We start from the raw sequence: 14,243 nt of genomic DNA on the forward strand, positions 1-14,243 counted from the left end.
AAGCATACTAGCTGTGTTATAAAATTTTGACATTATAATCTTAGTCTTTCTGTCTATACATGTCAGTATAAAATTGTCATAAATGCTAAAAGTATGGCAGCAAAATTTTCATATTTTAAAATCAGGAGGGAAATAAATAATTGCAAAGCATGGTCAAATATTATATGCATTATTTACTTAAAATATAGTAATTGTCATTCTCACTTTTACATTGATTCCCTCAAAATCTATTAATTTTTAGGGGCTACATCAGTAGTAGGAAATTCAGAAATGACTAAATGTGTTTCAGTGATCTGTCACTTAATCATATCCTCTTTAATATGCAGTTTTACTTTAGTTTACTATTGGACTGCAAGTTACCTTCCATTTGGTTGTGCAAGTGACGCTGTTTCTGCATGTTTTTATTATTAGAGAGAATTCAGTTGTCTTAAAATGTTGATCAACAGAAGGGGAAAATAAAACCAGGAATTGTTCGCAAACATTTTTGCAAAAGTATATTTTTAAAATTTTCATTTTGCAATCCTGGAGAATTATTTTTCAAACTATACAATATGGCTTGTAGAATGAGATTTGATTTTTTAAAAGTGGATTTCTGGATGGAAAACCTTGATGTTTTTCTTGAAAACGTGCACAGGAGTCAGAGCAGTGTGGCAGACAGCAGAGGGCACTCGGAACAGTCGTTTGCATCATTCCCTTTGCTTCACGGGATTTACTGTAGGGGAAGTCTCAGTGTCTGACAAGGCAGCTTGTACTTCACTTTTTTATACACCAGCAAGTTCCAGCTAGTTTAGCTTCAAAATATTTTTGTTAATATTGCACTGGAATAGGAAGGACTCCTATTTCAAAATTAGAGGGAATCCACAGTGCCGTAAATGAGAGAATCTTTCCTCTTCTCATCAGTAGCACTTACGGGGTCTGTTTATTGTTGAGTAGCTGACAAATCATTGACAAAAATGTATTTAGACACATTACAGAAAATTTTGAGAATTAGGGGAAAACTGTTTTATTTTATGGCAGTGTTTTCTTAATTTATGTGTAGGCTTTTTGATGCTCCTGCTTTTTATTTCAGTAACTGGGATCAGTGAGCTAAATCATATTCTTAAAATGTGGCTGTCATGCAAGTAGTTGTTACTTTAATATGACATTAAAAAAATCAATACTTGATGAGATTTAAGATTTTTGGTGGTGCATTCTGCCAGTGTCTTGTTTAGTTTAGGACTCTGTGTGACGAGGAGCAGGTCTAGGGGATTGCCTCTTTCTGGTTGCCTGGTGGTTTTTGTGCCTGTTTTCTTCTTTTAGGAGTCAGGGATATAATAATAAATCCCAATAATCTTCTGACAAGTTAAAACTTATCCAGGCTCCCTGTCATTCGGTCTTTCTCTTCAGTTTTTTCTGCTCTGAAAACAAATGTACAAAAGCAAATATGATCAGGAAGCGGAGGGAGGGTAGGAGAGAAAAACAGATCAACCTTATCTGGGGTCGCTACCCCTTCCCACAGTTTAGCTCCTAAGCAGATGGATGTGGGTTTACAAATGTCGTCTTTGGTGTAGCTGAATAAGGCTTTTAAAGCTGTTGTACCATATTTTAACACTTTCCATTATTAGCTTTGCAAATTAGCACTCCTCCTGCTTTTGACCTTTGACCTCTGAGTTGCCTGCCCAATTTACAAATATGCTACACAAAATCACAAGATTTTATATCTGTAGCTGCTGAAATAAGCTGTGAAAATGTAGAGGGATATGAATTTTTTAAAGGGCTTTCAGTGCCACATGACACTTCATAGCCATGATCATTAACTGCTGCTGTCTAATTGCTAGAGCTTATTTTTCAGTGTTAGTAGAGTTGCTGTGTGGAAAAAACGTGGACATGTAATGCTTAGTTCAATGAAACAAAATCAACAATTCTTCGTGTCTGTTTAAAAGAAGGGATTATTAGGTTTACAGTGCCTAGAATGTGTAAAACCTTGCCCACCCACAGTGTTCCCAACAATGTTCACTGCAGTTGCTCCAGTGAGCAGCTGGTCATGCAGCTACATCCCACCATTGCACGTGGGGTCAGTTTTCTCTTATTCCTTCTTATGGGTAACATTCTCACCTGTTAATATTGTACAAATACTTTTGGTCCTTCTAGGTGATTCCTGGAGGATTTAGGCTGGATGTTAAGTGTGAGTGCTATTGATAAAAGTCTATTTTGTGTTACCCCAAAGGGGTGTTCACAGAAAAGTTCTTCAAGCACTTCTGATCCATTTGTGATTATTATGCACCTGATTATTTGTAATATTGTTGCTATTTGATTAAAGTCTTGACAATGAAAATACATTCTGCATCCCACTTGGTTTAGTGTCAAACAAATTGCAGTATTTAAAGAGCTCTGGCATTTTTTTTCTTTATAAAGTTGCCCATTTTGAATACTTATCCACACACAGTAAAACTGTTCTGTGCAAGTACCATAGGGCACTTGCTTCTGAAATCCTAGAATAATGGAGGGTGTAATTTGTAGTTTTTAAAACACATTTCTTCCTGTCTACCCACCCATTTGTTTCCATTGCATTTTGTCATGGTATTAAATGCTTGTAGGAACATTCCAAACTGCAGTGGTGTGCCTATTCAAACAAGTAATCAATCAAAAATTAACTTTCCATCACAGCAATTGGCTTATGCCTCTAAAATTCTAGTTAGAATAGGCTTCATATGCAAGGGAATTAAATTTCTTCCTTCCCTGATCACTCCAAATTAAATTGAGAAGATTAAGTTCTTCTGTTAACCAAGTCTCTTCATCCTAAGTGCAAAGTGGGAAGATGTGCAGGCTTTTACATACTGGCTGTAGCGAGTCAGTCTCACCATGAAATACTGAGTAAAGGCTCTTCTCTTTCCTCATTTTCTCTCTTTATAAGTTCCAAGTAACATCTGCCTTCTTCACGGGGCTGTTTGTGTATTAGGGGCTCTATGTAGGAACTGTATGGCTGCGGAGGGTTCCACATGCTGTACTGAACAAGGGAGAAAGTTCCTCTTTCCTAAATGACTACTACTAACACGTCCACCTCGGGCTTAAGGACATCCCACTAGCATAAAAATGCCCAATAATCACTCCCGGATTGCAGTTCTGATGTTTATTTTTAGCAGAAAACTGTGTTCTGATTGCTTTAAAAATAACAGCATTGAAAGATTTGGGTGCTGCCACTGTTGTGGACAGCAGCAAACTTCCTGAAATGCTGTACTTTCCATATAGAGTCTCTTGAAGACACCGCTGTCACAGGCAAGTGAATTGCACTTCCCTCTCTCATTACAAGGAGCCTATTTTGCTCTCTGCTCCTGAGGCTCTGTGCACAGAACTGTCTTGACACCAGCTGAGCACAGGTTCAGGTCGTGAGGCAGGAAGGGCACAATAGCAGCTGGTTTCTGCAGGAAGAATTTTGTCTTTCGTGACAAGAGGCTACTCCTAGGTTTAATGAAATGCTCCAAGTCTCCTTGTATTGCAGGTTTTTATTTGCAGTTTACAGTGTTAACCACTGAAAAGTTAAGCAGAATGGACTATTTGAGGTCTTATTTTGTTCTGGCTTGCATTATGTAAACCTCTGAAAATAGTGATTTACTATGTAAATGTTTCTCTAACTAATGTTAGGGTGATTAACTAGTGTTTTTTTGGAAACTGTCTTGGAAATCTGTTTTATCGAATACAGGACTACCAGAGGGTTCAGCATCATTTTATTTTCCTGATTTGTTATAGGAAACGTTCTCAAACACAATCAGCATGATTTATATAAAATGATCGAGCTTTTCTGGTGAGAGATAATTGAGATCTAATCTGAATCCCTGACGAACCACAGCTTCCTGCATTGGCCTGTTGCTATTGGTAACATAAAGGGAGTAAAATAGAACTTCATACGAAATGCCTTTAAACTTTACTGGCATGTACAGGCATGGAACAGCGTTGAATTTTTTAGTTTAATCTTTGAGAAGCCGACGTGTTAAGGAAATGCTTTTTCCATATTAAGTGAAGATGAATTTAGGAAGAGTACTGCTAGGAAAAATAACTGCTGTTTCTTACGAGGAGCGGGTAAGTGATATGAATTATATTTAGCTAAAGCAAGGCATTGTTGTAGTGAGAAATTAGAATAGGTTATTGTTATTGGCAAGAAATTAGAGAAGAATAGGATCAGCATAGGAATGCTTTTTGCTTAGCCTTTAAGCTTTTTTACTTTAAAGTATTTGAGTTAAAATTCCTTTGTAAATGCAAACATTGGGTTTTATTCTCAGAGAAAAGTGATATTGTTATACCAACTAACACTGAGATTTTGATATGTATTTATGAACTATGCACAATATGTATAAAGCTAAAAACCCAGTATGTTTATAATGTGTGCCTATTATTTAATTATGTGCAATATATTTTATATACGCTTTCTGTACTATTATATCAATATTATATATTTAGGTAAGTCTGGATATATTTTGTATATATTTCTATAAAAATAATTTTAGGGATATATTTGGTACTTAAGGTAGTATTTATATGTGATAAGATTGGTTTTGTTTGGGGTAAAAAGTTGAACATTTATTTCTTAAAAGAATTCCAAATGTCACATTGTTAATTCTTCTTATGTTATTTTTATAGATTCAGATATTTGACAAAATTATATGGAATGTATTCAGTAAAGTTATTGTACTGTAATTGTACAGTATGTTTTACTTCATAACTCTTACATATAGAATGCTTTTGTGTTAACTGTTATAAATTCAATTTGGTGGTAGAGAATTGAAAAGTGAAATTGTTTAATAGTCCTCCTTTAAGTGGCATTCTGAAGGGGCACTCTTCTCAAAGAATACTAAATCATCAAATTAATTGCAATAATATTCTGAAATGGGGATAAAAAGCCTGTAATATTATGCTACTTTTTAGGTGAGAAGTACTTCTGAGATTATTTATTAGAAGGAAAAACTAGCAATAATTGATGAGCAATGTGGCTTTATTTTTTATTTAAAATGTTACAATTGTATATACCATATTTTGAGGCACGATCTCCCTCCCCTCCCAGAGTCCACTGGAGTTCGTGGCATGAACGATGCTGATGCTGTAATAGATTTGAAAATACATATATATAATGTAAATCCTGGAGTAGTGTGACTGAAGACCTTGGGATCTGCTCTTATTTCATACCTTGGCAAAAGGAGAAGTTGCTTCAGGTGATTTAAGAAGTAGTTTGAACAAAGCTAGATGCAAGCAGACGGTCAACTTAGTGATAGGCTTTCCCTGAGATAAGTGACAGAACGTTTGAAAGTTGGCTCTTTGTATTCAGCCTGTAGTCATCAGAACCCAGCAGATTTCCTAGCATTATCCTCTATACTGAAATCATATGAGAAAATTAGTTTAGAAGGTTGGTGGAGCTAGGTGTGCTATTCTCACCTGAAAGGTTTATTTACAGGGGCTTTATAAAAATAGTGTGTAAAGTGATGTTGTACTGGGTAAGTAACAGATTCTGGCAGCACTCAGAGAATTCTTTGGATGCAGCAAGAAATTGATGCCTGTATTGCAAGAAAGTGTGCTTTGGAAAGGCGACAGAGAGGTCATTTTTAATCCCTTTTATTCCAAATCTTTCTGGATGCCCAGGAAAAGAATAGATGTTTCTGTTTAATCTGTGATTCTGTCATTGTTAGAATAGGAGAGAGAAATACATCTTCACTCTCCTTACAGATTTTACCCTCTGTCTCTCAGGAGGAGTGGGAAACAGAGATGTTTCTTGACTCAGGAAGGCACTCGCCCCCACTGTAATGGCACAGATGATTTCATGTTGCTCCATTTTATTGCTAAGGCCTGGCATTTCCCACTATGTGTCACCCCTCAGTATCCCTTTGTTCTTCTCCAGTATTTGAGCATGGCTTCGAATTGAGTGACAAATCTTGAGGTGGAGAAAAAGGACATTTTTGTATTGTGTTACCTGGGCAGTTGTACACATGGATTTATTTACTCAATATAATATCTGGGCTATAGGTGGGGTATTTTCTGGTTTTCTGCAGGATGTTGTTATGGCAGAATTGGACAGTACCTAGTCACTTTTCTGGGACCTGATCCATGTAAAATGGAACATGTGAGATGGAACCAAGTGGATAAGAGTTTCTGTCACCTGAAAGATGTCATCAGACAAGCTTCATGCAGAGGTGCACACATCTAACAGGTTATAGGCCATGAAAGCTAAAAGATACAGACTGCTCCAACCTTATGAACTTTCAGCCTTATGAATTGTTCTCCTCTATGCCCTCTCTCCCTTTGTACCTTGGTACAAGGTACTATGTTGCCTACTTCTGTTCTGGAAAAAAATTAGCTACTCACAAAGTAGTTTTCTCCCTGATAATTATTGTAAGCTTAAACTATTTTAGATTTGTTGCTAGCAGATCCTGAACAGAACATCAAAAGCTCACAGGCCCTTCTGGTTTTTCCACCTAGCAAAGAGAGATGATGCAAAGAGAAATGTAGCATGTTTTTCCTTATTCAGAACTTCATGCTATCAAATATATGCTGGAGCATTTGCCAGTTTAGAGAGCATCTTTTGCTGTATGATAACTGGGAAGCCACTCTTCAGCTTCTTCCAGACCCTGCCCTGAAGCCTCCAGAGCAGAGATGCATCCCCCAGCTTTGTGGGGTGTGTGAGTGTCTGTGTAACTCAGCTGCTAGTCCAGCTAGATGAGCAAGCAGAGTTTCCATGAAGGGATATACTGGAAGGCATTTTAGCTTTCCTAAATTAGATTTATTTTTAAATTTTTGGTAGTCTGTTGCCATCAGATTCCTGGCATATACCATGGGCTTTTTCCTAAACCAATTTGGTAACTGGGGTAATTGGAAGAACCAATTTCAGTTCTTATCTGGTTGTGAAAGATTTGATGGTTTCATACAATTAGATTTTATCTCTGGATGATAGCTCATAGGTTCATTCACAACATATATGTTCTGTCATTTGGAATTAAAAGCTTAAATACTTTTAAAAAAAATCTTCACATTAGCCCTAACTGGCACAGAGTCATGCCCTGTCCTTCCTCCTCTTTCAGAAAAGGCTACCTATAGGAGCTTTTCAATTTTATAGCTTTCTGATACATATGGTTTTCAATAGGTGGTTCTTAGTATGTGTGTAATGGTAAATTTCATCAAATAATCAAACTTTTTATGTGTAGTACATCAAATATTGTCCTGAAGAGTCTCAAGAGGTGGGAAACATGGATGCTGAAGAATGAAAAAAAGCCCCCAACATAAACTGTATTTTTAAAATGAGATCATCGTAGTATTAAAAAAAATCTGGTCTTGCAACTTATACCTTTCAAAGACAAATCTAGACAAGTTTCAGCTGAACTGTTTAGAAGAGAAACTTCTTTGTCTGAATGTGGACTGCATGCAATTTCTGACAGGTTTAAACTGAGATTTCTAGGTACACACAAATGTAGTTTGAACATATTACTGTGAATTCTTGCACAGTAATTACAAGCTTTAGTTTCTAGGTTTTATTGAATTAGGTGGATTTTGTTACACATGAATTGAAAGAAATGTTCTTAAAATACATTTTATTCTGTGATCTATAGAAATAAATGGATAATGCTTGGAATATGATAGGTATATTTAGTGACTCTGTAATGTAAAATATATTCCTCCTATAGGTGCTTTTCTAAAATGTTCCAACATAAAAATTACTAAGGCCCTGCTTGGAGAGATTTTAAGATGCTGATACACATAATGTAACATGCAGTAGACAAAGCATTTAAAATAAACAAGCAAAACCAACCCGTGGTGTGTAGAAAGTTCACTGCATTAACTTATGCTAAATGGATTGAGATAAAACTCTCAGTGTCCATTCATGATTGAGCTTTTCTATGAAATTGCACCATCCTCCCTTTAAAATTTTATAATTGTTCACTTCCCAGTTTTTGACAGAAGTGGTATGAATATTCTTTCTGCTATCAGGAAAATCCTATTAATTTTGATTCGTACCTTTCAAAAATATGAAGAATTGTACTTAGTGTTTGAATCTAGGTTAATGAAAGCTAACAAAGTATATGACCATTCCTAAAGTGTAGATATTTTGAAAGGACTTTGTTTTTTTTTCTGTCTAATGTGTAAACTGATACTATTACTTTACTTTGAGTCATCCCTTTCTTTGTTCTTTTAGAAATGACATTGAAGTTGTTTATTCATTAACTGTACTGTACAGTGATGTGACTAAGAATTTAGAAGCAATCATATTTATAAACCAAATTTCAGTAATGCAAATGAAATTTTCTGAATTACAAAGATGAATTAAATTATGGCTTCTGAATTTATAACATGATTACTTGGCTTATGTGCAAAATAGAAGCAGAAAAGATGTCCTAAGCCCCACAGAAGGATTGTAACCAGAACCATGTTTTTGATACCTGAAACAAAGCTATTAAAGGGAGCTGCTTGGAGATACTTTTCCTTACATGATTATGCTTCAGAGATCCAGGAGCATTTATGTAGTTAAGCAAGAAGTGTCACCATTTTTTCATTTTTAAAATCTTTTTCATGAGAGGTGTATTTGTGTTTACCTGAACTAGCACCAGGGGAATGCTATCAATAGAGGTTAGTTTAGACTTTGAAAGTCCCAGAGTACCTGTGTCAGAGACTAGATCAGATCCTCTCCTGGTGATGGGAATGGTGAGGCCGCACAGTTTGGAACAAGTTCTTCAGAGAGTGTCAACAGCAGGGTGAGAGCCTGCAGTCAAAGAGAGAAAGAAAAGAGAAGATATTACCAAAGGTTTTTGTGGATTTTGAATAAGAGTGGGAGTGTTTGTTGCCAAGGCTAAAAAATACAAACTATGAAGAGGTAGCTGTTATCTTGAATTGTGCTTATATTTGTGCTTTTCTTCTGTGTGTTTCCGACCTTGAAGAAGTTTTAGATACTATAGGACATTCTTTCCCAACTTTTTAACAAGCAGTACAAATGAAAAGAGTGTTCTTTAACTATTCAGAGGGTTTTTTAAAGGTTCAAGGACACTTTCAGTGACCAAGAAAAGATTGGCCAAACTAAAATAAAAATACTTTCTATTAGATGTTAAAAAATCAATGCAAACTTAAATCTAAAAATCATTTGTCCTCCAGACTTCAATCAGCTGAGTGTCAAGGTACAAGTATTGGAGTACCTATTTGGGAAATGGTCAGTACTTGGATTGAATGAGGTGTTAGATGCCTTGAGGTCAATTATGATGAAAGTTGAGAAGTTTAGGGTAGATAAGCACATGAATTTCCACATTTCACTAGAATACTAATTGTCCTTGAAAATGTGATGTACAATATAGGTAGAGGTGGTGAGGAGTTCTTACTTATTGCAAGTTAAGGTCTAGGTTATTGCAAGCACTCTGAACATCCTTTTGTTTCTGTGACAGTCAGAAGTGACTGACAGGGAAAGTTTTTAGAGTCACCTGACTGACAAAACACTGAATTTTCATTTCAATGCCACATAATCTCCAAATACTACAGTAAATTAAAGTGCATGAGATATTGTTTTAATTTGTATTGTTTTCCAGTCTTTGCAGGTCAGTTTTAGGTATCTACCTTGTCACAAGTACCAGCTGACTGTCTCTGCCCCTCTCAGAAGGACTTTTGGGAGCAGTGTAGTTACCACAGCAGGAAATGCTTCTTCCAGTAAATATTGGTGGGATCAAATCCCTGGAAAGTAGTGGTTGAAAGACCTGGGGTGAATTTCATACTGGGGAGAAAACAACTGTGAGAAATAACAGCTGGCTTCTTTAGATTTTCCTCTCTAATATTATCTGTTTTTAATAAGGTGATAAAAGTAGCTAACACTACAAATGCTAAGTGAATCTCAAAGATTTCTGATACTTGCCAGAAACTTCAGTAACACTTCTTTTTTTCTTTTTTTCTTTTTTATTGCAGTCAGCAACTGTTTCTGATGGAGGTAAGCTGAAGCTTGTTTTTACTTTTATAATGAAAAATAATCAATTTTCCACATTAAGCAACATAATATGTGGTAAATGATGTGCTTTATTACAAGATGTAAGTCCAAGGTGGTGCAGAACTCTGTGGCTGCTTTGGGAACTGTGCCAGTGAAAATATTGCAGGCTTGTGTTCACATATTTTCACTGGTTTATTTGCATAATATTTTTTTGGGTACATTTATATATGCACATTTTTATTGTAACTAGGCTTCTTCATTCATAATAATAGAGGCAGAGCTGGTTGACTTCTGTGTAATTGGATGATAGATAAAATCTCATTCTCTGTTTTATTGTCCTTTACATACCTAGTTTGCTTTTAAAGAGATGCTCTAGCTTCTAAGTTGTAAGCTGTGTTGGTACATTTGTTGAGGTTGAACTTTCTTAAGGCTGATTCTTTTTGAGAAGGGGGTAAGTAATTTGATATTTGTAAAATCCCAGCATGGAGCTTTTGCATTTCTGGAGCACTTCTAAGTAAACTCCTCTTTATTGCACATAAGCTGGTTTGTTTTGATTTTAACATGCCTTTAATGTTTTAAAGGATGTCCACTCTTTGTTAAACATTAGAAGACGATTTCTCTGAAGCTTTGAAGTTAATTGAAACAGTTTAAAAAGGCTTCCTTAATGGAATAAAGGAATTTGTATAGTGTAGGGTATACAGGAGATGGCTTTTCTCCTTGTCTTCTCTGGCAGGACTTGATTCACTTGATCCTGCAGAGAAACTAATTTTTGCATTTTTTTGCATTTGCTGTTCTTTGACAACATTACAAGACAAATTTATTAAATAAAAAGGGCAAAAGGGAACAAGCTGTGTTGCCGTAATCAGTACAATGAAATTGGAAAAAAATATTGGGAATGCTAAGGATAATTTTAAAAAAATTACATGTAAATGTAAATGAAAATTCACAATACTATTTACAAAACTTCATATCCTAATTTCTGATTCCTTGCAAGACTAAAACTGCACTTCAGAAAAACATTACTCTTTTGGTCCTTTTGCTGGAGCCACTTTCCAGTTGCTGACTTTGTCAAGATTTTCCTTCTCTACTGCTGACACAGTCTAATGCTTTACTTCTGTCTGGATGAGAAGGTAGACTCCGTGTTTTATCTGTCTTGATCACAAAGTGATAAAACAACAAAGCAGAAAATAATAGTGTTTATTCTGCTTTCTATTTCTAAAATGTAGCCTGTGTTTTTCTGGGATTTTTTTTTTTTTTTGCCACATGTTATCTTCTTGATATAAAAATCAAAGCAGACCACAGACTTTCTGATTGTGTATGTAGTTGTTGAGGACCAAAAATTGGATTGATTTTTTTAAGGTAAAATGCAACGTACTTGTGTTTTGTCTCCATGAGGGGTCTTGTTCTATGTTAATGAAAGTTATTTTGTTGCTTGTCCAGACTTGGGAATCCCTGTGATAGTATTCATACAATAATAATTTCAAGATTTTTATCCTTCCAGCTGAAAATTTATTTTAAAACTTCCACTTATTTTCACTTTATCCAATATGACTTGTGTCCAATTCTGTAGGGAACTATTTTCACAATTAATTCTGTACAGTTTTTTGAACTCATGAAATCTAAGGGCCATGTAAGGTCACAAAGGTGAAAAAGCAGCCAAGAAGTTATGTGCTATTTTCTGCTGAGTTGTATTTCTTATTTTTTAGCTGGTTCAGAATTTAACGTGAACTCTCTCTTCATTGTTAAATGCTACTTAAGAAGGGGTATAATTTGTGTAAAAAGTGCTAGTTGAACTATATTGAATAATATTGAATCAATGCTTAAATACCCATGATAGTGGGTTGGAAAAATAGGAGCCAGAGAGACTGTAACCAGAAAAAGTGAAATTAAATAAATTCCTAATTCATCTCAAGCTGCAATGAGTAAATAGTTCTGATTCATGCATGAATTATATTTTCTAGCATTTAGTTTCATTGAGTATGGCACAGCACTGAAATTTTTTCAGTTTTCCTTATTCTCACTAATACACAAATAGATCCACAGACTTAGATGTTTTAGGGTATGTCTAGTTTAGAGAAATTTTCACCAGTGTAACCACTAGTATAACACTGCATGCTTCCCTTCTTAGACTAAATCTTTGTCATCACAGAATCACAGAATGATTTGGGTTGGAAGGGACCGTAAAGGTCAACTTGTTTCAGCCTCCCTGCCATCCAAGCTGGCCTTGACGCTTCCAGGGATGAGACAACCTGTGGGCAACCTGTTCCAGTATTATCATCGCTGTCAGAGTGAAAAATTTCTAATATTTAATCTAAATCTACCCTCCTTCAGTTTAAAGCCCTTTGCTCTTGTCAGAAGTCCCTCTCGAGCTCTCTTGTAGCCCCCTTTATGTACTGAAAGGTGCTCTGAGGTCTCTCCAGGACCTCCTCCTCTGCTTGGTATTATTAATTAATATTAGTGTTTGTACATATAACTAGATTCTATAAATACTCTTGTTAAGCTTTAGTTTGGGAAGGAAATAAATGTGTAAAAAGCAATTCTGCGTTTATATACATCTCTTCAGTATGGTGGGAGGCACGACAGTTCTTTGTACATTTTCTTTCCAAAGTCAATGAAGATTTATGTCATATGGTTTCTATTATATTAGAGCCCGGCCCTGGAAACCATCTACTCCTTTGTGTTTATTTTATATTTTACATCCCAGCTTGTGCAAGGCTGGGATGTTCTTATCAGCCAAAACTGCACTTGAGCATTGCAAGATAGCTGACATGTAAATTAGTGTTTTTTCCAGATGTGCTGACCAGTGGCAGCTCTTAACTGCAATTGATTTGTGTAATGAAATGCAGACAATCAGAATGCAAATTGTAATAATGCTTAGATGCAAGATTACTGCCGTGCATCAACTAATCTGCAGCACCTCTGCTCTAGGAGTAGCAGGAGCCATGTTCTGTTACTACAGTGACCTGTAATTAGCAGGTTTCTCCTGCTTCCCACCTCAGAAACTGTCCTTTGCTGCTGACTGTGGGAGTGTGTACACAGCACGCAGGCTGTGCCTGATGTTTTGAGCACTGTGCCATCTGAATTGTCACAGGGATGATCAATAGTCCCCAGCTAATGTCTGACTTTGCTATTTATACCTGGAAGGCACTTTAGAAAGGAAGAACCTTAAGGTCAAAGGATCTATAACAAGTACCATCATCATTCATCTCCCAGACAGAGGTGGTGAGGTATCTGAGCTAGTGAGAATGTCTGAGTCAGTTCTCAGCTGCTATTCCCTGCAGAGATCAGTTCCACAGAGCTGAAATACATCAGCCTAACAGATACTATATGCACATTTTTTTTCCTAAGATACTACTTTGCTGTATTTTCTGCTGATTTTTGCTTTTAGTGTTCATCACTTGGAAAGAATTTTCGTAAGGAAAAGTGTTCCTAAAGACCTTCTGAAAGGAATCTGATGTTTGCAGTAATAAATAATGTAAAATTGTATTTTAAAATAACTGAAGAAGGTAAGGCAAAAAATTTGCAATGAAGTGCAAAATAAAGCAAATCACTGTTTATGCTTTTTGCACTATAAATACAGATGGATTGTTTCCTCTAACAGGTATATGACTTATTTGTCAGTTCTGCTGGTGGTGTGTGCTCACTGTAGCTGTGTTCCACTGTAGCATAAATAATTCAAGTTCCTTTAGCAGCAGTGGCAAAAGGTCTTTTCTTTAAATTATTTATGCAGCATTTTATAATGCTTTGTGTTAAGTATACTATTGCTTCCCTCTGCTTGAAGCAATGAGGGTAAGGAATCAATTTGTTTAGAGTGGTGTTAGAAGCTCCCAGGAACTGCTGTGGGGAACTTTGTTAGCTTCTCTGATCCCAGAACTGCAGAGGAACAAACAATGTGCTGTACAGTGAGACTAGTCTGCACCCAATGGGTTCCGGGACGTCTCAGCTGAACTTGGTATGGATTCAGAAGGATGGCTGTCAGTGAAGGGCTTGAAGTATTTGATTAAGTGGCACCACAGTGGTTCTTACCAGCTTTATCCAGGTAATGTATTTAGTGATTATATGATTTGTGTGCGTTCCTATGATTACGAGGAATGTGCCTAGCTTCTCACAACAATAAAATGTATTTGTAGGCTGAAAAATGTATACAAAATACGTACAAATGCATACAAAATAGCCTTCATTTATTTTATTCAGGCTTATGGCTTTATATTATCTAAACCAAAACTTCTGTAGCCATCCTATCCTGAATACTTTCAAGACTTAATTTAGATTTAAGCCTATATTTTCTTACATAATGCTGTTTACGTAAAATAAATAAAGCCAAGACCCT

The 14,243-nt window shown here is 36.0% G+C and overlaps 1 protein-coding gene across 7 annotated transcripts in view; it reads left to right on the top strand.

The window, feature by feature from the left end:
- Positions 1 to 14,243, top strand: part of RGS12 (regulator of G protein signaling 12) — an 84,763-nt gene that overhangs the window by 31,741 nt on the left and 38,779 nt on the right. For 6 of the 7 annotated variants that reach the window (XM_068188563.1, XM_068188565.1, XM_068188564.1 and 3 more), the window contains one exon: positions 9,895 to 9,916. In XM_068188563.1, coding sequence (XP_068044664.1) covers positions 9,895 to 9,916 — 22 coding nt within the window. Of the gene's footprint in view, positions 1 to 3,319; positions 4,057 to 9,894; positions 9,917 to 14,243 lie in introns of those variants that run through there. The other variant, XM_068188567.1, reaches the window with a different exon arrangement.

Source organism: Anomalospiza imberbis, chromosome 4, assembly GCF_031753505.1.
Source record: "Anomalospiza imberbis isolate Cuckoo-Finch-1a 21T00152 chromosome 4, ASM3175350v1, whole genome shotgun sequence".
Lineage (NCBI taxonomy): Eukaryota > Metazoa > Chordata > Aves > Passeriformes > Viduidae > Anomalospiza > Anomalospiza imberbis.